Below are 26,002 nucleotides of genomic sequence, written 5' to 3'. Positions count from 1 at the left end.
CTTACAACAGTTGCAAAGAAAGACTTTATGGTGGGGAAGAGACTTTGCCATTGTACACATGTCATTCTGACAACAATCCCCAAAATAGGGATAATAATTATCACCCTCAATTCATGGATGAGGAAGCCAAGTGTCTGAGGGGAGAAGTGGCACACCTACACAGTCAGAAAAATGAACAAATCCATTTCATTGTTCATTACGGAACACTCCATGAGTGAGCTCTGTCATGCACAAAGTGAAATAGAGTGTGAGAGACTTTTTTTTTTTTTTTTTAAGAAGAGGGTGGGGGACTGGGGATACCTAGTCTATAAACCTGGGCCAAAGAGATATGCTTTTAAAGGATCACCAGATGGTCCAGGTCAAAACCAGAGCTGGGGATTAGGAGCAGAATAAAATCCAGATGGGTGGGTTATTTGTGAATAACATTCTCCATCTTTCCCCTTGATCTGTGGTCTTCGCTGAAAATATCCTAACGGAGTGCAGTGATGTCTGACATCAATTTCATTAGCAAAAGAGAAGCATCTTCTTGAATGAAATAGGAGCGAGCAAGAAACCATTTGGGGGTTAGCCTGAGCTCTTTGAATATCGCCTTTTTAATTAAATCCGGGACGAGCGCACTGCCCGATGGGGAAATATGTCATTGCTCAGGCCAGCCACTGGGAGGCAGCACAGATATTAGAACGGGACAAGGACGGCAGACCTAGTCAGGTGGGCAGAGTGATTTGGCCATGAGGTTGCTGGAAACGTGGTGTCAATCTTCTGTGAACCAACTTCCCTAACACCGCAGCTGTGGTAACCCAGAACATGACATAATCCACCGCCAAGCCAGAAGTCCTCAATGCTGACGCTTTGTTTGCCCCTTTCCCGCAAATCCCACTGTAAAGTCGCCAATGGATTAAAGGTGCCTCTCTTCCCTCCTTGACGCCAACAGACATGTGGGCAACAGAATGCACATTTAAAAGCTTATTTTCTTCCCAGAAAGTGATAATGGGCTGATCAGGGAATAAGTTCCCCAACTAGGAAATAGCTGAAGATACTGACGATATGATGGGAGAGAGAAAACATACCAAGGCCTTATCGATGGCAACATCCATTTCAGTGCAAATGGCCCGATGGGGCTAGCTGTGCTAGGTCCTGAGGCCCATGGTCTCAAACTCTCGGTCCAGACCCAGGCTGCCTCCTCCTCTGGGACCTAATTCCTCAAGGGCTCTTCCAACACTATGCAGTGGCAGCCTTCATGATGATTTGTGGATACCTGAATGTTCCTAAAACAGCCAGCCCTGTCCACCGCACATTCTAAGTTCTGAACACAGAAAGTTGGGGGGACAGAGGGAAGGGCATACAGCGGGCAGCAGGACGAAATGAGGGTCCCGGAAAGCTAGAAAGCTGGCTTGGACAAGAGGTCTCGGGGCTTCCGAAAGGGCCTCTCCTTGGGTGGGAGAAAGGGAGGGATGGAGATGAAGGAGCTAAGGGAAGCCTGAGAGTGTGGCTAGGTTTTCTTCTTGTGTCTTCTGGCCAAGTGTTGAGTGGAAAGACTAGAATAGAAAGCTTTGAATGTCCCCAGGAAAGGTTACTCAGTTTTATTTCTTTGAGTCATTTGGGGCACCACACCCCCCACATACTAACTCCTTCCCTGCGCGGTCTGTGGTTTGAGAGCGCAGCCTCCCTCCCAGAAGAGCACTGCGCTGACCAAGGAGGTCTTGGGGACGCCCAGCACAAACTGCACCAGTCCACGCTTACCTGCAGCGTCCTTGTTCCTACAGAAACTCAAAAAACCACGGACAAGGATTCCAAATAGACATTTCCCTTCGGGCTGAAACCACTTTAGAAATCTTATAAAATACTGCTCCACCCTCTTTAAATATGTGGATTTTTGGATCTTTTTTTTTTTTTTTTTTTTTTTAGATTTTATTTATTTGACAGAGAGAGGAGAGCCACAAGCTTGGAGGAGGGGCAGAGAGGGAGGGGCAGACTCCCCTCTGAGCAGGGATTCCCAACTTGGAACTGGATCCCAGGACCCCAGGATCATGACCTGAGCTGAGGGCAGACACTTAACGGACCGAGCCACCCAGGTGCCCCAACTTGAAATGTTTTAAAACATGTCTCCTAGAAACTGGCTGGATGCCCCCAAACGTTCTGAAGGGAGGGTTGTATTGAATCCTGCCTGCAGCAGGCGCTGAGGGCCACGCGGTGTCCATGGGAATAAGGAGCATCAGTGTGGAGGTCTGAAAACTCCGGCAGGAGGAGCAAAGCCCCCTTAGGGTTAAGGGGGCCCCACATCAAGATCCCGCACATGCAGATGGCATCCCTGGCTGCGGCGTCTTCTCTTCTGACTCCTCCCACCCACGGGAAGGGAAAGAAGAGCTCTGAAATAACAGAGGCTAAAATTCGGGTTAAGGGATGCAGTTTGGGGTCGAGGTGGCACCCCCACTGCAAAGCAGAGGTGACGGCATTTACAGCGCTCTGAGCCTCAGTTGGTCTGAAACCTGGAACAGAGCCCCCAGGGCACTTTAGACTCAGACAAAGAGGAGGGTGAGTTGGAAAGAAATTTTGTGTTCACGTGTGGAAGAAAATCCAGGATTCAATTAAGCTGTTTTTAATGAAAATCGCCAATTAAAGAGGAGACTCCCAAATTGTACCTAAATGTTTATTTCTGTAAATCCTGCTTAGTGTGTGGTCTATTTAATTATACTAATTAGCTACACTGATGAATGCTTCTGTTTATCTTTTAAAATATTTTTTAAAGGATAATTAAACAGAAAGTCATCTTAATCACACTCCCTTGGTTAAACCTACCTCCAGGCAGCCTCTTCTAGTGGTTCTCTCTCGAGATCACCTGGGGACCTGTTAGAAACCACTTTCTCGGGGCGCCTGGGTGGCTCAGATGGTTGGCGTCTGCCTTCGGCTCAGGTCATGATCTCCAGGTCCTGGGATCGAGCCTCGCATCGGGCTCCCAGCTCAGCGGGGAGTCTGCTTCTCCCTCTCCCTCTGCCTCTCCCCCTGCTTGTGTGTTCTTTCTCTAGTGAATAAATAAAATCTTTAAAAAAAGAAAGAAAGAAACCACTTTCTCCAGCCCGAAACTTGAATCAGAAGCTCTGAAAGGTGGAGCCCGGCAGTCTGCACCCGGGAGCCGGGCCTCGGGCTCGCCAGCCCAAACGCTAACAGCGGCAGCCACAGAGCCTCACCTTTTCCTTCTCTTCTGCAAGGCGGCACCTCCGTGTCTTGTCTCTCGTCTGCGCCTGATGCCTGTGGTTCAGGTGCAGGAATCCTTCTGAGAAAGCTTGAACTCCGCCTGACATTCTCCTTCTCCTCCAATCGCAGCCTCAGGGCGGCCACCCTGGACAGAAGTTTCTTCTTCACGCCCTCAGCTAACGGTCCTCTCCCTGAAGCCTCTTGCTTCTTGACCTCCCCGGAGCCGCTCCCTGCTGCGGGGGACTTCGGGAGGCCGAGGGTCTGGGCGGCCGTGTGCCCCAGCTTCTCCTCCCCGGGTTTTCGCCCAGAGCCCAGGCTGGAGCCCTGTTGGCGTGGGGACTGCAGTATCTCAGGAGCTTTCTCTGACACACACCCACCTGCAGTGGAGGCCAAGGTCACGGCGGGCGAGCCCGATGCGCCGGTGCATGCGGTTTCCCCGGTGCCGGGCTCCTCCCCTGTAGGTTCCTGGATTTTGTGTCTTTCTGAAAAGTTCGTGATGTTTCCTTCAGGACAGGTGGTAAAAGGCAACCGAGCGAGAGCACTGGGAGAGGGTGAATGTTTCCCACACTCACTCTCAACGGCTCCTCTGTCCTTTGAGTCAGAAAATGCGTAGGGGTGGTTTCTGGGCCCCACTACACCCTTCTCAGGGACGTCATGAATTTGACCCGAGGAGTCGCAAATATCAGCTCCAACACATGTGTGAGTCATCACTGCAGGCCCATCAGAAAGAGGTAAAGCGGGGAAAACAGACTCTGCTTTGTCGTTTTCACTGTGTTCGGCCTCCCCCGAGCGTCTCTCGCTGCCCTCTTGCATTTGGCCGATTCCGCGTGCACGGGGACGTGCTCCCCGGCCTTCGTCAGGACTCGGCACTTGCAAGGCGGGGGGCTGGACGGCCGGTCTCTGGCCGATGGGGCCAGCATTCCGTTCACTGTCCTCGCTGACAGGCGCGGGGGACACTGGAGGCCCCGCCGTCTCAGCCCGGGCGCACACCGTCACACCTGCCACATCCGTGGGGTCCACAGAGGACTCTACGACCTTCGGGCGGGTCAGAAACCGTCTAAAGAAGGCAGCGTGATCCGCCTGGATTCGGTTGCCCTCTCGGTTTTGGCTCACACTGTTAACGTTTTGCCTCTTTCCAGTTTTGGAAGGCTCCCAGAGCAAATCTGCGACGTCGAATTCCTTTTCGTCCTCAGGATCCACGGATGACTCTACGAGTCTGGGTCGGCTCCAATACTCGGGAGAAAGACTCCTCCAAGATGCGAGGCTGCCTGGTTTCCCACTAACATGCGTTTCTCTGTCCACGGCGAGCACCGAGCCAGACTCAGCCTGAGGGCCGTGAGCCTTGAGAACGTCACACACAGCACAGACCCTGTCAGGAATCGTGGGACCCGCTTCCAGCTCCTTGTACTCGGAACCTGGCTGTTGTCTTGGTGGCCAGACTTCTGGAACGGAAGCTTCCAGAGTTATAATCTTCAGCTTGCTTCCCGTTTCCCAAAGTCCTGGCCCGCTCCCTCCAGACTCTTCCGGGGGGCCATTAGAGAGAGGAGAAATGAGGCTTGGAGCCTGACCTCCGACGTCCACAGCGGGTTCAGTCGCCCGGCGCACGCGGGTCCCCGAGCCCGAGCTCTGTCCTCGCTCCTCCCTGGAGTTTGCTGATAAGCAGTCCGAGGACACTGGGTCTATCTGCCCTCGGGCCACAGGCATCCTGGGCCAACTTTCTTGGAAATCATCTTCAGGAGGAGAACTCTTTTGGGGTAAGCTCTCTTGCCGGACCCTCTGTGTCGTTTCACTTTCTTTGTCTTGGAAATGCTCCTCAAGGCTCCTCCGGCCTGCTCCGTCCATGGCCGGGCTCTTATTTCCAGAATGGTTATCAGTCTGAAGAGGGGAAGAGCGGCAGAAACCCTCTCCTTCTGGGAGCTGAGGAACGTGGATGTGGACTCCTGGCCCCCCGGGAGCCAGGCCAAAGGGCTCTTCTAGAGATGCCGTTGTGGAATAATTAAAAATATGGCCCAACGGCGCATTGGAAGGAAGCTGGCAAATATTTCCTTCCGGAGCCTGAGGGGAACTCTCCCTGGGACCATTGGCGTGACTGTCCTCCGCGACTGAAACAGGGAGGTATTTGGCTGGGTGGACTTTGGTGGCCATAGTAACGCTCGATGTGTCCCCACTTTCCCTGGTCACCTGAAGACACTCAAGATTAGCAGTTAAAGACACTGGCTTCTCAGGAGGAAACATCACAACCGAACCATTTGCGGCTGGTGTGTCTGCAGTGTCTGGGGCACGGGTCCTGGGGCTCTCGTCACCGCCTTCTGGAAACTGCACAGAAGAGCTGTTCTCAGAACACAGCGGCTGTCTTTCCCCAAACCCTCCAGAGCTGCCGGGGCTTGGCCTCTCCCAGCCAGGCTGGACTGTGGAGACCAGCGTGGAGGTGACATTCTCCGTCTCTGCTAAATTTTCCCCTGTGCCACCTTCGCTGGCCTTGTGCGAAATGTTCCAGGTAAAAGTACTGGTAAAAAGAGGCGGCGCGGCGGAGTGTCCCTCCTCGCTACTCCTGCACGGGCGCTGTGGGAGCTCAGAACGCTGCGCGTGGGAGAGAATGCCCGGCATCTCGTTGTCAGGAGAACGTGAATCAGATACTTTGCTTTGACTCTCCGCCGGCTCTAAGTCCATGGAGCAAGTTTCCGGAGGCAAGTATCTATCAGCTGAGGCTCCAGCAGGAGAATCCATAGTGTCCCGTGTTCCTTGGTCTCGTGCTTCAAGACGCTCCAACATGCTTGCTGCTTCCCTGCCCCCTGGCCCTTTGCATGGAGTTTCCAGGGTGAGGCTGGTCTTTTCAGGTTCTGGGGAAGCAACAGAGAGAGCCTTGGGCTCCCAGGGGTCAGCACTGCCCTCTTGGGGGAGAAGCACTGACAGCTCCCGGGGGGATGTATTTTCATTATGGGCATCTGGGATGCTCAGCTCATATCCTAGGTCTGTCCAGGAACCTCCAAGTGCATGGTCTTTTCTGTCCTGCTTTTCTCCGTGTTGTGGACATTGAGTACAGCTTCCTAGCTCCAAGTATCGGGCGAATGATGTGTCTTCCTCGTCGATCCCTCCTGCGTTGGGGAAGGAATTTGTTGTGGTCCCAGCAAATGCAGACTGCTCCCCAGCAGGATCTGAGAAAGCTGGCAGCCGGCTGAGAAAGTCTCTCTCCCTGACTGTTTCCTGAGTTTGCACCTGGGAAGATGAAAGTGATATTAATAGACTTGTTCCTAGGAGAGCCCACAATTGGGCATTCCTACGAGCCCAAGAATGTTAATCCTCGATGACTGTAATAATGGACAAGAGGAGTAGCAGGAATGATTGAAATCTAAACGCCGGTCCCCAGACCCTCTCTAGCTATTAGAGACTTCCTGGAGAAATGCACGTTTAAGCAACTATGTTCCAGGGGACCCTTGGTCAAATTCCCCATTTTAAACAAAAAGCCTTCCGACAGTCATCAGATGATGTTTTCTTGTCTCTCAGGAGAAAAGACAGAAATAAATTGAATGTAAACTATTTTGATCAAGTTAAGCCACCAGAGCTTGTGTGCATCTCTCCAGAAAGATACATTTCACATGATCATAACAAATGAAATATACAAGGCTTGTAAAGTAGCAATGAATAAACTTTGTCCCCAAAATAGGACAGTTTGCTGGCTAATAATGTTACTAAAGAACAGAGAAAGGCCTGTCCTTTGGACCTGCCTCTAATGAAGTAACGGGGTTATGTCTGGTCACCAGCGCTGCCAATTATTTCTGCCCCAGGAAGGTTATAGAATTCTACAATGCCTCTTCCACTTTAAAACAGATGTCCCGTGGCAGGCAGACCATGCCCATGAGAAGTAGAAGATTCAGGGGAAGAGAGAGAGAGAGAGAAACGGATGGGGGAAGGAAGGGAGGGAGGAAACTCACTTTGTGAGGAGTAAACCCTGACTGTCGTATGACATTGGCTATTGTTGAAGGAAGCAACAGGATCTTAGACTACATTCTTATCTCTTAAAACTTTTATTTCATCAATTATTTCAACACACGTCAAAATCATGCCCAGGCAACAAAAAGGGAATTGCTACAAATTTTGGCAAGTCTTTGCCTCCAGGACCCCTGCTTTAGAGCAACCCCTTTCGAATGTGCAGAAACTGGGCTTATAGAGGAGAGGGGACAGAGTCTCCCAGGGCATAACAAAGCCAACCTGGAATGTTTCTGGGCACAGTGTGGCTCCGAGTCCCGAGGCTCACTCCCAGAAGCCACACGGGAGAATCCTGGGTCTTCTTGCCCTGCAGTCAATCCCTTTACATACTACCAGTGGGAGAGAGACCAGCAGAGCCACACCACCCCCCACACTCCCCCAAGGCTGCCTGCTGTCACCAGTGATTCCCCTCTCATCTCCTCCTTCAACCCACCCTGACGTTCATTTAATCTGATCTTATTGGCATACAAGGGCCTCATGAACGAGAAGAAACTCAGTATCATTTCCTGTGCTACCCACTCCATGAGGGCCGGGACCATCGTCAATTCAACAAATGTTTCTTGACCGCCTCCAGCATATCAGGGAGTGTCCCTGGTAGTGCGACAGCACAGGCAATCTGCCCGTTGGGAAGGAACTCCCATTCTATGTGGTCTTCGAGGCCCGTTAGTTACAGCAATTAGCACCCAGCAGGTGCACCAGAAGCACTTGTTGAAAGAAGGAGTAAATGAATGAACCACGCAGGATCAGGGAGCTCAAGCCAACATCACCCATGAAACCTCTACAAGCTGAAGGGCTTTGGACTTCCTGTCTGCTCCTGACTTTGGGAAAACTCTATTTTTAAAAAGCCTTTTAACCAGAAGCGGGGGCACTACTGAATCACATCCCTGTGTTTCTAAAAAGAAAAATGTACTTACTCTCTTTCTATATCCCCCATCACCTTAAAATGGAAAAGAGAAAACAAGGAAGATCACTTCTGGGAAACACAAAACAAGGGTTTTTTTTTTCTTCTTAGTGTCAAGAAGTTTAAGATGAGTATGGTTTCACCTCTATACCTGAACCTCTATGCTCTTTTCATTTGCCTTTTCTGTTCAGTTTTTTCATAATACGCTGTAGTGCAAATATACTGAAATATGAAGAAAGAAAGTTGGGGTAGCTTCCTGGTCATGACTTGAGAAATGAAGGCAGACGGTCCAGTTAAAAACACCACGACCCTCTCCTGAGCCTTCTTCCCTGGCCTGAATTTTTGCTACCGGTGTCAGTCCTTTATTTTAAGATCCTGTCATCATCACGTTATCCTCGGTGCCAACAGACATTTATGGAGTAGCTGCCTTGTGTAGAACTCTCTGCCAGGCACTGGACAGTTTTTTCCCAAAGGGCTCCCATTAAAAAGCCCTATGTTGCCTACTGGGATTTTAACCACCCATTATTGCTTGTTACCCAAAAAAACCCCCCAGAATTACATGCTGACACCTAGAAGACGCTGGTGTCTGGAGTGGGGGAGTCACAGGACAAATAAGTTTTGATCAGGGAGAGTTTGGTCATTGAGATACATCAGCATAACCACGGTATCTTGCCTTGATTTCCAGAACAGTCATGTTCCTGTTAATGTATATTCTCTCCTCCCCTCTCTTTTTTTTTTTTTTTAAAGATTTTATTTATTTATTGGTGAGAGAGAGAGAGAGAGAACACAGGCAGACAGAGTGGCAGGCAGAGGCAGAGGGAGAAGCAGGCTCCCTGCCGAGCAGAGAGCCGGATGTGGGACTCGATCCCAGGATGCTGGAATCATGACCTGAGCCGAAGGCAGTCGCTTAACCAACTGAGCCACCCAGGCGTCCCTCTCCTCCCCTCTCTTGCTTTGAAAATAAAGTCCCATTTTAAAATAGCCTAGTGAAGCCCCACATAGGTAAAGAAGTATGGCAAACCCTTGACTGTGTAAATTCATCTACTAGACAAACGTTTACTGAGCATCTACTATGTCCCAAGTTCTATTCTAAGCACCAGGGAAGCATCAGTGAGCATAACAAAGACTGCTGGCCTTTGGGAAATTATGTCCAGGCAACAAGCCACACAAAGAGTCCACTGCTGATGTGAAATTCCATAAATGTTATTTGAAACAATGGGATTTTCTCAAAGTGGAGCTTTTAACAGCCCAGTGTATGCTCGTCAAGGCTGAGACACAGTTCCAAGGGCAGGCTCCTTGGGTCTCATTCAGAGACTGACTCAGAGAAAGAGGGAAACCACAGACTCACACCTTTCAAATGAGTCAGGCCTTTCTTTTAGGAGGAGATCTCTCAGGGAGGTCATTGTGAAAGAACCCCATCAAGTGATTCTCCTGCCGCTTGGCTGTTCTCATCATAGAGTAAGTGTTGAAACTCAAGAGGCGCTGGTGGCCAGAAAAATGTTCTCACTCAGGTGAAAGATGGGGAGGGTCTGAGGTTCCAGGAGGATGCCCAGTGCAGTGGGAGAAGTGTGCACTCCAAGGTCTGGGGACCTGAGTTCAGCTCAGTACAGTATTATATATATGACCCCAAGTAACCTCTTGGGCCTCTCTGACCCTCAGTCTCCTCCTCGAGGGCTAACCACACATTTGTCGGCACCATCCTGTTGAATCCCTGACTCTGGCTGACATTAGCTTCCCTTGTTGTCTGTGAAAAGAAAGTAGTGGCCAGGACCAAGAGAAAACTGAGCGACACTGATGAGCAGAGTTGTGAGCCCTGGACTTTACATAGGTTTTCTCATTTCAGTGGTCAAGTAAATCGGGAAGACTGATGCTATCGTGTCTTCTTCACAGATGAGGTGAATAGCCTGGGTCCAGTCAGGAGACGGCCACCACACAGTACATCCAGGAAGGGAGGTTGAAATCTACAGTTGTTAATTGCATAGAAGAGTAACTGTCAGCTATGGGGAGGGGAGACCCCACCGTGCTCTAAGGGGAGGGGAAGCACCGAGGAAGGACAGCTTTTAAGTTACTCAGACCCCGCTGGAGAAGGTCTGAAACAGGCCGCCCGATGACAGAGAACTTCGCTGGGTTAGCCAGGCCAGAGTCGGTCTGGAACTGCTGGGTGAGCCACAGACCACCCTTTCACATGTGGGCAGGGGGCATGCAGTCAGCACTCAGCTCAGAGGCAGGCAGTGGTGGTCCAGGCCCTGGCAGGGGCAGGCGCTGGGGCCTTCACAGTGGGTGGGCGACATGTGGCAGGAGTAAAGACAGGGAATGGCAGCGCCGTGTATTTGGGGCTGCAGGAGGCTGGATGTTGGTGCAAAGAGGGGGCCATGCAGAGCTCTGGCTCCCGAGGAGAGGGCCTGCAGGAAGATCCTCCCTAGGCCAGGGCTACAAGGTAGCAGGCGGGTCATGTTCTGAGCCCTGTGCTTGGGCCGGCTCTGTGGGGTGAACACACACACACTGAAAATGCCAAGCACCGTCTTCCTCCCGCAGTGTCCTTCCAGCGCCCGTTGCTGAGAACGCTTCACGCCGGGCTTCCCTGAACAGAGAAATGGTAAATGACATCCCCTTCTCAGCAAGCACGCAGGGAAGGGCGCACGGGGAGCCGAGGGGCAGTCCGTTGAGAACCGACACACGAGGTTGCTGATATTCACGGGTTAGAAATCTCCCCAAGGTCCCACCGTCCATGACAGAACCAGGATTTAAAGCCAAGTCTCTCTGGCTGGAAAGCCCTTTCCAACTTGAGTTTTCTAAAAAGAGAAGTTCATGCAAACACCACCAAGAGGCTGGGAACTCCTGCTTAATGTGAAAGCTAGCACTCCCGGGGGCCCGAGACATTTTGGGTAGAAGACAGTAATGGTCCTTGTTACACAACAGGACCCCTTGTTCATCTGCCAGCTTCCTCACAAGCCCTAAGGGCAGGGGCTCTGTTACTCATTTCTGAATTTCCAGAACCTTAACCCACAGTAGGGGCACCGTTAACTTGCTGCATGAATAAACACGTGAATGAAGACAAGGAAAGGAAATGGTGCACCAAATTTAGTAATACTTCCAACCCTCGTCCTGAAAGCAGTATCGCCCTTGAAAACCGACCCTCTGCTCCTACCGTATTTTCCAGCCCCCTCTCTAGCAACACCCTCTCATTCTGTAAACACCTTGCTTCCTCCGCTGGCCTTTTCAAAACTGTGGCCTCCCGAGGAAGATCCCTTAGAAAAGCTGTGACATCTCTTCATCTGCCCCGTGAGGTTCAGAGTTACACTCATCTTCATTAACGAGACTGTCCTCAATGCCAACGAGGTCCATGAGACTAATTTAGTCACTAACAATAGAAGGTGGTAAGAGATAAGATCCCTCTTCCCAAAGAGCTTATGATCCCGCTGAAGAGACAAGATGTACATGCAAAAGATAAATAACAATTATGACAAGTCGAGCCAACAGCCAAATGGATAGATTTTAGCTCTCAGTGCTGTTCCAGGAGAGGAAACAAGGTCACCACCTAACTCTCCTCTTCTAACTCCACGGATACAGTCCCTGCCGTGTGAAGACCAGACGTTGCACTCCCCCCCCCCCCCCCGAGAGAGAGAGTGTGGGAGGGGGAGAGGGGCAGAGGAAGAGGGAGAGAAAGAATCTCAAGCAGACTCCTTGTTGAGCACGAGCCTGATGTGGGGCTCGATCTCATGACCCATGAGATCATGACCCGAGTGGAAATCAAGAGTCAGGCACTTCACCTACTGAGCCACCCAGACGTCCCCCAATGTTGCACCCTTATGTTACTTGTATCAGCTCTCAGATAATTCTTGGACATTTCTCTGCAGTCTTGGGAATCTTCTCTACTGAGCGGTGTGTGGCAGATGTGGTAGGCATCGTGGTTGACTAACTCAACAGCATCCCCAAGCCCCTTCTCCCCTGCTACCTCCAAACAAAAAAGCTGGAAAACCACATAAACAGCTAGATGTGTAGCAAGATGGGGCCAAGGGGTCAGTTCTTGCTAATGAGACACAAGGGGCATTCTGCTAAGGGACTACGGAGGAGCTTTTGCTTTCCTTATAGAAGGCACAGATAGGGCAGGCGCCTTGCCTCCCCCCATCCTTCTTCCTGTCATGAAGTTGTGATACCTGGTGCTGAACTGTCCTCTTGCCGGAAAGAGGACAGCAGCACAAAAATGAAAGTCAACAAGCTGTGGCCAGTGGAGAAGAAAGAGAGAAAAGACTTGGGAGCTCACAGGCGTCCTTGAGCAACTAGGACAACAGTGAGACCTTCTACCCACACTTGTAGTCAAGCGAATGGCAAAGGTCCTCGTGTCTGAGGCCAGAGTTGGCCATTCTGTTTGCTGTGGCTAAAAGTCCTGCTATGGACACAAGAGGGAAATATATTGCTGGGGGATGAAGAAAAGGGCACGTGAGGTTGGCCCTGGACACCTTCTGGAGGCATGTGGGTGGCTTTGGGTAGACATTAGTGTGATGGCTGATGTCACAAAGGGCGAGGGTATGCCTCCTGGAAAGGGGACTCGAGGGGCTGGTCTAAGGGCCAAGGGATCAAAAAGGCACGAGGCAAGGTGATCTTGAAGGTATGGGGGAGGGGAATGGGGAGATGTGAGAAGATGGACCATCAAAGGAGAGGCCAAGGTTCTCAAGGCCAAGTTCAACCCCCCAGGGCCAGGAAGGTTAAGCCACTTGGATCCTTGCTTCAGCTGGGAACACTGCCAGAGGCTGATGTGTGCTGGTTGCGGGTCGAGGGGGTTGTGTTGGGGGGGTGGATAATTTTCTTTCTCTAACTCCTGCTTCTTTTTAAATGTTCTTTAAATGCCCTTTCTTCCTTATCTGGACTAGACATAAATAGCACCATGTTCTTCCCCAGTTGTACACGCATCGTCAATTTCCACCTCCTCGCGGTTCCAGGAACCTTCAAACGGGCCCTTCCCCTCCCCCGGCCACCCCGGGCGGCTGCAGCCTCGCCCGGCGGCCCCCCTTTCCTCAGTGTCTGCTGAGCCCCCACTGCGGGCACAGCGTCATTCAGCCTTTCGGTCATTCGGTAGAGCGAATCCACACCACCTGGGGCGGCACCCCTGAAATAGCCCCGAGTCCAGTCCAAACAAGCTTATGGGCAAGCTGGAATATTTCAGAACTTGACTTTATTTTTAGGAGTGGCCGGGTGGCCCAGAAAGGAGCGTCACTTAAAGGCTTTGAATGGTTAAATAACACAGAAGAATGTGGAGGACACTTGTCAGAAATCCTCACCCCGAAACGTGATCCCGAACACCCCTGCCCATCGACCTGCTCCTCTGCATTCCATTCCCTCCCAGAGACCAGGAATCTGCAGCCGGCTGGCACTCCAATCCCATCCTGGTTTCTTGGAAAAGCAGTAGAGTTGGTAAAATGCCAATTGGATCTTTTTATTGGGAGGGACTGGGTTTCCATAACACACTCAGCCCTAGGGCCAAGGGCCTCTTGTACGTTCGGTGGAATCTCTACCTGGAGACAAGGTGTGAGCAGAGGACCGTCAGCGTGTGAGTCGGGTCCACCTGTTCCTCGTGCCTCGCAGGTGCTGGGAAGCAGGTGCTATCATCACTACCAATCACTAAGCCCTGCGTGGTCCTTAATATGGGGCAGATACTGTGCTAAGAGCTTTACGTATGTTAATACCAGTAAAATCTGTAAAATGCCATAGAAAAGTACACCTTCGGGACTTGGGGTTGTGCAAGGTTAAGGACAAGTACACCAGCTATCGCAACACAAGCGAAGACCTCCATCGTGTTCAGCTGCCGAGCACAATGAGCCAGAAAAGCAGCCTTCTCCCTTCCCCCGGTGTATCTGGAGGTTGGCCGGGAGTTACGCAATCCTGAGGGAAACGGAGTTGGGAAGGGCCATGATTTTTCTCGAATTCCTTTTCTGAAGTCTCTCGGTTTTCTGCAGCCTTGGGGACACGGTGATTGGGTGAGAAGGTTAAAGGAAAGTGGAATCGGTGCGAGGTGGAGGACTGAGCCTCCGCAAACCTGGCTCGCGTCCCGGATCTGCGGCGCCATGGAAAGTGGCTTTGGAGGTCACCGGCCCCTCGGAGGCCATTTCTTCCACGGTAAAGTGAGAGGCTGGAGGGTATCTCTTGACCCGGATGGCCCTGGTGTTCTACGTCCCGCTGCCTTGTAAACATCACAAACACTGAAATGGGGCTTAAACCTCACCCTCTCCTCAGAGCTGGATTTCCCTTGGACTCGTAAAGCTTCCAGATCTAATCCTCTCCGTGAGCTAGGAGAGCTGTTAGAGAAGACGCAGCCTGTCGTCATGCCCACGAACCTGATCCAGAAGAAGCCCGTGGGCACCCCAGAGAGGACCAGGGAGGAGACGGTGGGCTGGTCACCTTGTGGCCCCGTGTCCTGATTCTTGTCCGGTCTCCCGCATTGGGGCTCCTCCCTCCTGGGCGCAGTGAAGGGCCTGTGCTTCCAGTAGGCTGCGCTGCTCAGACATAGGGGCCCTCGAGCCCGCCCCGCAGAGTTCTGGAGGCTCACAGTCCCAGTCCAAGCTGATGAAAATCTTCACAGCCACAGAGCAAAAGGGTGGAGGTTGTCAGCCCCCAACTCTGCTACTGCTTTTCGGGGTTGAGAAAAGTTATGGCTTCTTCTTCTTCCCCCAAATCTTGTTTTACCTACACGGTTCTGTGTATCATTGCAGGGGTTTCCAGACCCCCTTGAGCCCATCAGTCTCCTCCCCGGGGCCCATGGGGGCCTTGGACTGAATTCCTGCTATTGGTTGTAAGCGGGGGGTAAGCTGCGTGGTACTGTTTGCTTCCCACAGCCCGAAACGTCTATGTAGATTTCAGATGGAATAACAGAGGCGGGGGGCCGGGGACAATGAACCCTTAGTCAGGTTCTAGGAGAGCATTTGCAAATCAGTCTCTCTCTTTACAGTTTTTAGAATTTGTGAGCAAAATCAAAACCGACATAGTAGCAATTACTGTACTGCCCTGAAAATAATACATTGTACAAAGCAAGTTCTTATAAACTTTAGAAACAGGAAATACTTGTCATGGTTATGACACTCCTACCTTGCCTGTTCAGCCCGGCTTCGTGGGGCACAGCTGTGATGGCCTTGGGCACACGGAAAATCTGAATATAAACGTAAATATAGGCAGGTCACTTGTCTTGGATGGTCATTACCAAAAATCAGGAGAAAATGCAAGCATGGGGCTTGAAGAGTCCCTTCTCTGCCATCTGTCTCTGGTAAGTAGCAGGAGAGATCTGTACCCAGGTTTGGCTTCTGGTTAGAAAATGTCTCCCCAAAGAGTTCAGTTCTAGAAGGGCACAGATACCCAGCAGGCAGCAGAGTACCCAGTTAGATTCAGAGACAGCTTTGCTCAGCAGAAGCCAAATTTCCTAGGTCGGCTTACACATCTTTGTGCGAGGCACACAGCAGGTGCGCAGAAAAGAGGTCAAATAAAAGAGGTCAAATCCATCCAGTCTGTTCTTGGGCCAGGGTGTCTTTGCCAACCCAGGAAGGTTTTGCCTCTTCGGAGTATGGGTTTCTTCTCGTTCTCTGTTGAGATGTTGATCTGCTAATTGAAAAATTGCCCAAGGTTCCTGCGCTTTGGTTAACATGTATTCTACTAAAATGTAAGTCTTCATCTCTAATAATTGGTTGCTTGGTTGGGCTCCGTCTTCTTTAGATCTAAACTGAAGTCATCCGTTCTTTTTTGAGTAGAGAGAGAGAGAGAAGCACCTCTTGTTTCTACCGTGAGCGACTGAGGTTCCGAACACAGACCGTCCAGAAGAATCAGCACACTTGCTCCAGTCGGCACCAGGCACCGAAGGGTCGTGTCCAAGTGACTACGGACACAGCGTTGTACGGCTAGAATGTGCGGTTGAAGGGTGAAGTCGAAAACCCCTGCGCGGTAAAGATGAAGGAAATCAAAGGCCAGGGGGAGAGCAGAGAGGAATGTGGTGATTAGACCGGAAATGCAGGGAGCCACCAACGTCAACTCTCCCACTGTAGACGGGAGGAAACAGAATGATTCAGAAAGAAGTTTCGGGAAGCTGAAGTTGTTAGGGAAATGCTGGGAGAGCCAAGGAAGAAAGTACAAGGTCTGGGATTCGGTGCAAGGATTTGAGCCAGGAGAGCAGAAAATATTCTGAGCTGATATTTGTCCTGACAGTGGATTGAAAATTCATACATTTCTTCCCTGAAGCACGAGGACATGGAAGCCCTGGGTTTGTTGTTGTTGTTGTTTTTCTAGAACGGATCTTGTCTTCCTCTGGCGCTCTCAGTCACACGTAGGAAGCTGGGGACTGTGTGGGAAGTAGCAGTTTTCTCTCTGCCTAGGCCTGCCTCCGATCTGACAACCTGAACATTCTTTTAGGGAATTCCCGGGTCCTTAGTTCTGCTCCTGCCCCTGCGGGAGCTGGTGTCTGAGTTTTCCACACTGGTGTATGGGTGCTGGGCTACTCTCCATGTCCCAAAATGGAAGCAGGGGAAAGATCTGGGCTCCCGTGTCCCTCAGCTGGTGCAGGCAGAATCCTGATACCAGGAGGTGTGAAGTCGGGGCACACGTGTCCCTCCGGGCCCTGACTCCGTCAGCCTTTTGTCCCAGCATCTCCGAGGGCACCTTCCAAGGGCTGTGTACGTTGGTCGGAACCCTCACGCCCTCCCACTGAGCGAACAGACCTACAGCTCCCTAATCTGAGAAGAAAGGAATTTAGAAAACTCTTCTCTCAACAAAGTCCAGCTAAAAATCATTGTCCCGCCTAAACAAAAGTAAGAACAGACGCCTTTTTCTTTCTAGCTGTTTGCTTTCCTCAGCACAACCTTTGACCATTTTCACCTCACCCTTGAGGCAACCCTTGTCTCCTGAGCTACTTTGGAAGTGGGTCCTGGAGGCAAAAATGGAAAAACAGATATTTTTCTTTCAGACACATCCCTGGACACACCCCTGGCAACCGTATCGGTTTCCTCGAGTTATGGGAACAAATGACCACCAAGTGGGTGACTTAGAACAGCACGCATTCCTCTCTCAGATCTGGAGGCCGGAAGCTTGAAATCAAGGTGTCCCCATGGCCATGCTCTCTCGGAAAGCTCTAGGGAAGAATCCTCCTATCTTTTGACCTCCTCCTAACTAATTACACCTGCAAAAGCCCCAGTTCCAAATAAGTCACATTCTGAGGTTCCAGGTGGACATACATTTGAGGGGACAATTTTCAACCCGCTCCAGCAACCCATTCCTTTCCCGGCCTGTCCTGTTGGCCTTTCCCTCCCCCACGGTCTCCAGCTGGCTCAGCACTGATGCTTTGCCCCTTGACGGGTGGTGTGGACTTGAGGTTTAGAATGATGTTCTAGCCGCAGGATCGCTCTAGGGAGGCTGGCTCTCTTCTGGAGGGCCCGCTTGCTTCCGTGGTAAGGGGTCTGTCAGGAGGGTGGAATTCAGTACAACCGAGGGTCCATCCCTGGTCGCTGCCCGGCTTCTGGACCCCTGTAATCAGTGCCAGCCACTTCCGAATGTCCTTCCAGGGACCAGGCCAGGCCTGAGCTGGACGTTCTCCGAGCTGCTGATGGACAGGCAGTGACTAGGGAGTTCCTTGCATTTACTGTCAGAGCTGGGCCCTGAGCTAGAGGCGTAAACAATGAGGGAGGGAGCGGTTCTCATGATGGGTCATTTTCCCACCCGACACCATCAGTTTGATGGTAAATGTGAAAGCACTTGTTTTTAAACCATCACTTTAAAAAAAAAAAAAAAGCCTGAAATCTCAAAGCAATATCAAAATACCTGTGCTGACTCAGAAAGATAATTTTTCAAGCATCAGCAGAAAGGGGAACTTACAGAATTTGTAATTTTACCACCCGCCCGCCCCCTTCCCCCTCCTCAGCTCTGCACATGCGGTGGGGGCAGCAGATTGGAGGGGGCGGGGGGAAATGATTGTTCATGTTTGTCTTGCCTCTCGGATGAGATGTAACTCAGCTCTGTGTTTGTCCTGGGCACTCATGGATGAATCAGACCCAGAGTCTGTCTCCACGAGGCTCCGCACAGTAGCAGCCCAGTTGAACGAACACACAGCTGTACTATAAGGTAAATGCTAGCAGAGACGTAGGAATAAAACATTATAGGGGAAATGAATTCTCCTTCAGGGAGAGGGGAAAGGACCAGCATATCAGGGGAAGACCCAGAATCCATTTATGGGCTGCCTGTGCCCTTATGTTTCTTAATTCTTTCATTTCTTTATTCAGCACACACTTACAGAAAGCTCTCTGTGTGCCAGGCCTCATCATAGCTGCTGGGAAAAGGACATCAGCAGCCAAAGACCGTCTTCTTGGAATTTACTTTCCACATAAGGAGGCAGAGAAGGTTAAGGGGATCAGCCAGTGTGCCCTTGGGAGAGCAGGTCAAGGAAACAGCATGAATAAGACACTGGGGCAGGGAGGCCCCCCGCACCATCATCTGGAATGACTAGGATATGGGTTCATGGGAAGGGCAAGGTAGCAGGGAGACTTTGGCAAGAGCCTACCGCCCGGATATGGAGATCCATACATGTCATTTAAAGCACTCAGATTTAGTCCCGTAGAGAGAGGGTCCACCAAGGTTTGGCTGGAGCCAGGAAGGTGTTGTCGATTTAAACAAGGGAATGATATTCCCAGGTTCAGGTGTTAGGAAGACTGTTGCAGTAGCATGTGGGGAGGGTCTTAGAAGAGATGGGAAGGCTACGGCTGGAGCCTGAAGAACCTTCGCCAACTCACCAATGATGCCGAATGCCCAATTTGGAGAAAGATATTTGATGCCCTTGCCCTGGGAACCGGTCTGATACTGACCCCCAAGTGGTGTATGTTTGTGACTATGAAGGCCACGGGCTTAGTTTTTTCAAACTGTTCATCACTCTGTCACAGTAGGTCACACACACACAGTACAACATTCACAAGGTACATGGGGAAAGGGCATGCGTGACCAGGAGGTGCCCTTCCTACCCCCGCTACCCACTCAGTCGCCTTCACCAGAGGCAACAGCAGTTATCAGAGTTTATTTTCGTTCTGAAGACAGTTAAAGAGCTTGGACCTAACACGGAATCAGGAGGCTACGTAATGTGGTTAGGCTGAGGGCCTGGAGTGAGCCAGACTCCGTTTAAAGCCAGGCTGCACCCTACCACCCCCCAACCCCGACCCAGAGCCCAGACAGCCGCAGAATGTATCTTGCTGGGTTGTGAGGTAATTCGGTAAGCTAACCCACCGAAGTCCTAGCACAGCGCCTGGCACGTATTTGAACTCAATCAGCACCAGCTAATATTAGCCATTGGGCCGTTGAGTGCGATGGCGGAGGGTGGAAGGGAAGGCAGGACACATCGAGCACTTTCTGGGGAAAGCCTTGGTTGCTCCAAGTGCGGTCACGGGAAATCCCTTAGAACTTACTGGAAATGCAGGATCCCAGACCCCGCCCTAGACCTGGTGAATCAGAAGCTGCTTTCCAATAACTTCTCGGGCGACCTGCGTGCAGGTGAGAACGTGAGAAGCACCATCCTATATGAGCCCCAAATCCTTGAGGGAGTGGGCCTCAGATTCCCCGACTCTGGGCAGATGCTCCTGCTGAACCTTGACCTTCAGATGTAAGTCCTTAGACATCTTACGATGAAAACTCACTTTCAAGGGGAAAGCAGTCGCTCTCCCTACCCCAGCTCCAGCCTTCAATTCCACATCCGATTTCTCAAGCCCAATAACCTGTGACCTCAAAGACAACTGGGAAGTGTCCCCTTTTGTCCTGAGTAACCTGATAGACAGCTCGGGGGCGGGGTGGCTTGTTGTTTTTTAAGTGATATAAGAGCCTGTCCGACAAGCAGCGAGGCTGCCAGGATGGCATCTGGGACACGAAGGCCCTGGCCGTGGGGGGCTGCCTTGGAACTTGGTATTGAAAGTAGAGGCTCCACGGGGTTAGGGCTGCGAGGCTGGAGGAGCTCACGGGGTGACAATCGCGGCTGTTTGCCCCTTGGTCCAAACTGGTAGACCATGGCTAGGTATACGGGATACAGGAAACAGCCCTTTCCTTTAAAAATGGAAGCACATTTTTAAAGGGTGGCTTTAATTTTAAATGGGTGGCTCCGTTGACTCTTGATTTCAACTCAGGTCATGATCTCAGGGTCGTGGGATTGAGACCCAAGTCAGGAGCTTTGTGCTGGGTGTGGAGCCTGCTTAAGGTTCTCTCCCTCTCCCTCTGCCTCTCCCTGCTCTCTCTCTCTCCTCCCCCTTCCCTTTCTTAAAAACCAAATAGAACCACATACCATAATGGTGGGTGCACGTCACTATACATTTGTCCAAAGTCACAGAACGCACACCACCAAGAGTGAACATTGTCATAAACCGTGGACTCTGGGTGATAATGGTGTGTCAATGGCGGTTCATCAGTCATGACCAATGTCCCACACTGGCGGGGGATGTTGGTAACAGGGGAGGCTGTGCACATGCGGGGCCGGAAGCATATGGGAACTGTCTGTGGCTCCTGCTCGATTTTGCCAAAAACTATTCTGAAAAGAAAAAAGTCTATTTTTCAAAATGAAAAGAAAATTATAATTCGTTACTGAATCAGCTGTAGGAGAGGAAAAAAAGAAACCAAGATTGAGGCCTGGGGAAGTATGCTTTAAAAAAAAATCACAATTATAAAGGAAATAACTTAGAACTGAGATGTCCCATCCAGAAAATAGCCATTTGCTGCTAACGAACACTTGAAATGTTCCCAGTGCAACTAAGGAACTGAACTTTTCATTTGATATAATTTTAATTAATTGACATGTAAATCCAAAAGCTGACATGTGCAAGATCTATAGTAAAATTTTTAAGGCGGTTTGGAACAATTTGGGTATATGAATCTATTCTTTCAATTGTTAATTTTATGAAAGCTACATACAGATCAAGTGTTTCCAGTGAGTAGTTAGCATCCAAACTGAGACAACACAAGTGTAAAATTTTGAAACCTTAATACCAGGGAAAAAAAGTAAAATATCTCATTCATTTTTATGTGGATTACATATTGAAATAATATTTCAGTTATATTTCATTAATAAAAAATTAAATTACTTAGTTAATAAAAAATTAAAGCTTACTCCACTTGTCTTCTAACTTTAAAATGTAGCTTCCAAAAAAGTTAAATTTATGTGTGTGGCTCACTCCTCTACTACGGGTAGAGATGCAAATGGTACAGCTGCTTGGAAAACCAGAATGGTGGTTCCTCAAAAAGTTAAATGTAAAGTCACCTAGCAACTCCACTCCTGGACATTCGCCCAAGGGAACTGAAAACATATGCCCACCCAAAAACCTTGCACATGAATATTCACAGCAGCATTATGCATAATAGCTACAAAGTGGAAACAGCCCAGATGTCCATCAGCTGATAAATGGATGATGAATGGATATACCACGTTTATCCATACCGTGTGATCTTATTCAGCCATGAAAAGGAACGAAGTGTGGATAGATGATCCAACATGGATGACCCTGGATAATCTTCTAAGCGAAAGAAGGCAGACACACAAAAGTCACATTCTGTATGACTCTGGGTCTATGAAATATCCAGAATAGGCAAATCTATAGAGACAGAAATTAACTAGGGTTTGCCAAGTGCTTGGGGGGAGAGGAGAATAGGAAATGACTGTTAATGGGTATGGGTTTCTTTTGAGGATGATGAGAACATTCTGGAATTAAAGAGTGGTGATGGTTGCTCAACTTGGGGACAGGCAAAAAATTATGTATGTGGCTTGCGTGACGTTTCTGTTGCACAGCCTGGATTTAGAGGACCTCGCTGTTCCTCTCCTGTCACTGGTGAGGGTATAGCCTTTAGCCTGAGCTAATGGACTTGGGGTCATTTTTGCCCCTCCCCCAGGATATTCGCCAAAGTCTAGAGGTATTCGTCGTTGGCAGCTGGGGTGGGGGTGAGAAGTAGCCAGAGGGGTGAGGTGGGGTGAGACTGGCCAGAGACGCTCATACACACCCTACGATGGGCAGGACTGTTGTCCGTGACAAAGAACTATCAGGGCTCCAAATGGCACTGGCATCCTGTTGGAAGAGTCCAGCCCTGGAGGCTGCTCAGGGGTTCCGGGCCTCCTACACAGCCCTGAGGTCAGAAGGTGCACAGGGGCGTGGCCTGCTCTGGAGCCCAGCCCCCTCACAGGTGTGCTTAGCTCCTCTGCACACCTGAGTCAGTGCACCTGGAGATGTTCCAGGCAGCGTCCAGACAGCGCCCGGGAATTCCCGTGTAAATTAGCTGTGGAATTCGTGGCTCTGTCCTCACTCTCGGAGGCTTCCTGAGTTCCCAAATGTTATACTTACTTTATTTACTTATTTTTGAAGATTTTACTTATGTACTTGAGAGAGAGTTAGAGAGCACAGAGGGAGAGGGAGAAGCAGGTTCCCCGCTGAGCAAGGAGCCCGACACAGGGCTCCATCCCAAGACCCTGGGATCATGACCTGAGCCGAGGGCAGATGCTTAACCAATTGAGCCACCCAGGCACACTGTTTTTTTGTTGTTTTTGTTTTGCCTCCCATCACTCAGGCAGCCCTGTTATAGTTACTTTAAATTAACCCGGCCTCATTCCGAGGCCAAGATGGCCATTTTTCTTGTTTTCTCTTCCACATCAGATTTCTAAGCCAAAGACAACTGGAATTTGAAAAGTCAAAGTCATGAATGGGTTCCTTCTCTGATGTCTGAAGCAAAAAAACTTGAAGAAAGATATCCCCGGACTTGCTTTGAGGTACCCTGTTTTTTAAAGATTTTATTTATTTATTTGACAGAGATCGCAAGTAGGCAGAGAGGCAGGCAGAGAGAGGGGGGGAAGCAGGTTCCCTGCTGAGCAGAGAACCCGATGCGGGGCTCGATCCAGGACCCTGGGATCATGACCTGAGCCGAAGGCAGAGGCTTTAACCCACTGAGCCACCCAGGCGCCCCGAGGTACTCTGTTTTTTAAATTACCCTTTCTGTCTATAGTAGTTTCTTGGGGCTGCCGCAACAAATGAGCACAAACTCCGTCACTCAGCAAATTTATGACCTTACAGTTCTGCAGTCAGAAGTCCAACGTGGATCTCACTGGGCTAACATCACGGTATCAGCAGAGCTGCATTCCTTCTAGAGGCTCCAGAGGGGAGTTCCTTGCCTTCTCAGGCTTCTGGACGCTGCCTGCATTCCCGGACTCCTGGCCCCTTCCTCCAGACTCAAAGCCAGCAGCGTGGGGACGTCAAATCTTTCTCAGACGTTGACCCTCTTCTCTCCCTCCCACTTGGAAGGGCCTTTGTGATTACATTTGGATCACTGGATCATCCAGGGTGATATCCCCACATCAAAACCTTTGATTTCTGGCTGTGAAGTTCCTTCCACCACGTAAGGTAATATAGTCACAAGTTCTAGAACTGGGGAGAGGGGCATAGATCTCCATCTTTAGACGCATTGTTCGGCCTCCTACAGTGTTTCGCAGGCCTGGACAACCAGCTGGGGTGCCCCCCAGCCAGCATCTGTCACCCTCATTCCATAAGATGAAACCGGGCGTGTTTGCTTTTCCAGAACTGTAGAGTTTCCTGGTGTGAGATAGTTAAGTGCTGACTTTCCATATCTTCATTCCTATTGACATATGCCCTCAAAATGGTCTAGGAGAGATTTACAGACTACTCGTTAGGGGCTAAAAAGTGCCCCCTGCCCCAGTTCGTATGTTGAAGTCCTAACCCCTGTACCTCAGAATGATGTGATGTTTGTAGAAAGAGCCTTTAAACAGGTAATTAAGGTAAAATGAGGTCATTCGGGGGGGCCCGAAATGACTGATGTCCTTACAAGAAAGGAGATTAGGACATAGACAGACACCAGACACATGCAGTGAGAAGGTGGCCATCCTTAAGCCACAGAGAGAGGCCCGAGAAGACACCGACTGGGCCAACTACCTCCTTGGCTTTGGACGTCCAGCCTCCAGAACTGGGAGAAAATGAATTTCCATTATTTCAGCCAGCCAGCCTATGGTATTTTATTATGGTAACCCTAGTAAACTAAAACGCTACTTTTCCAGTCATACCATTGTGGGGTTTGAAATGAATTATTACAATTCAAATCTTTTCCTATGACTCTGGTTTACAAAGCCCCCGAAGGTCTTGTCCCACGTGCTGAGTTGAAATCCCCTCTCACGGGCGGGCCTGTCCAATCACATGTCAGAGTTCAACTCAACATGTATTGGGCATCTCTGACTCTCAGGCCCTGTGTGTGTTCCAGAAGGCTCGCCCCGGGCCCCTGAGGAATCATGGATCAGTTATACTGTCCCTCTAATCCGGTGTCATTTGCAGTACAAGCCGTAAAGTCAGAGAAACGAAGAGCCATAGGGCTTGGGCGGAGGGAGGGCATCGGGGCAGGACGGTGAGGCAGGGCATTAGGATTCTGGAAGCATTACGAAATGAGTGACGTTGGAAGACCAGGCCTTAAGGAATCAGCCAGATGCCTTCACAGTCAAGCCTTTAAAGGGAGCTCCCTCGGTGTTTCAGGGATGCAAGACTCAACCTTTAACGGGAGGCTTTAGGGAGTGGTCTTAATTTGAGTCCCCTCCAAAAAGCTGACCTTGAGACAAGAGCAGGGATGTAGGGAGCCTATCAGGGAGGTGACCTCAGGTTGCACAGGAGAGGAGGAGTGTGAGTCAGGGGCGGGAGGCACCTGCATGGGACCAAACGGGTGGCGGGTGTGGACACAGGAGCCAGACCCCACGGGGCACCGGTCCAACACAGTGTGGTCTGTGCCTTAGAATCATCCTACGGGGAAGTGAGGTCTCCTCCTTCCGGCTACCTTGTCCTGTGTGGCCAGAAAACCTTCCAGGCCATGAAGAAAGACCTCAGGCGGGGGGAGCTGGCAACGGTCTTCACCTGCACCTGCAGGGAAATGTAAGTGACGGAGGAGCCTTGGGGCACGGTGCCTTGGGGACAATTTGATAATTTCATACGCCATCCGGATGCTGGGGTCCCTCAGTTAGGGTTCTCTGACCTGAACAATTCTAACTCTGCCATCTGTCAGAATGCGCTGGCCCCATAACCCTCAGTCTCCATTTGTGCCGCGCCGATCGGATTTCCTTAGTGAGCGTGAATTCCAGTTTTGTCCCTTAAAATAGATGTACCGCGGGCATGTTAATTAACCTCTTTGAGCTTTGTAGGCCAGCTCACATTTTTATTACAGGGATTACTACCGAACGCAGGGCATTAGCATAGTCCTGGGAACATGCGAACCCTCTATGAATGGTTACTATTTTTACAGAAGACAACACTTGTTCCTCCCTCCAATCGGTGCAGACTGTGATGGGGATGGAACTTGAGATGACGATCGGAAAGTGCCCGCCCACCACAGCTTCTTCGTCACGCTTTCTAACGACACACCTGCCTGCTATGGTTTATTGCATGGGTTTTGGTAAATAAAAATTCCATTTCAGAAAAATGCCTTACTAAAGCGTCCTGTAAGTGTCATGCGATGAACAGAACAATGCCCAAACCATCATTTATAAGAATGTCCAACCTCCCAGTGAATAACCTCTGATTTAAATTAGGAACAAATGAAAGCTCTTGGGGACTCCAGGCTTGTTTTGTAGTAATTTACTACATTAGTGCCCCGAAAGGCTCCCACATTACCTGGGGCTCTGAATTCTGAGGGTGACCGGATGTCTCAGTCGGCTTGGGCTGCTCTAACAACATGACACAGACTGGGCAGCTCAAGCAACAGAAAGGGGTTTCTCCTAGTTCTGGAGACCAGTGCGGTTCGAGGTGAGGACTTGTTCCCTGGCTTGCCCATGTCTGCCTTCTCGCTGTGTCCTCACCCGGCACAGAGGGAGGGAGAGGGAGGGAGAGAGAAGAAATACCTATAAATACACACACACATAGCAGGAGAGAGAGAGAAGGGGAGGGAGGGAAAGAGGCGGGGAGG

At 50.4% G+C, this 26,002-nt stretch overlaps 1 protein-coding gene across 1 annotated transcript in view; it reads right to left on the bottom strand.

Moving 5' to 3' along the window:
* ALPK2 (alpha kinase 2) overlaps positions 1–26,002 on the bottom strand; it is a 71,249-nt gene that overhangs the window by 34,163 nt on the left and 11,084 nt on the right. The window contains exon 2 of the mRNA XM_080821051.1: positions 3,186–6,408. Within this exon, the coding sequence (XP_080677177.1) occupies positions 3,186–6,408 (3,223 nt within the window). The remainder of the gene's footprint in view (positions 1–3,185; positions 6,409–26,002) is intronic.

The sequence above is a fragment of the Martes martes genome (genome assembly GCF_963455335.1).
Source record: "Martes martes genome assembly, chromosome: 13".
Classification (NCBI taxonomy): domain Eukaryota; kingdom Metazoa; phylum Chordata; class Mammalia; order Carnivora; family Mustelidae; genus Martes; species Martes martes.
This window is presented reverse-complemented; position numbering and strand designations above follow the sequence as displayed.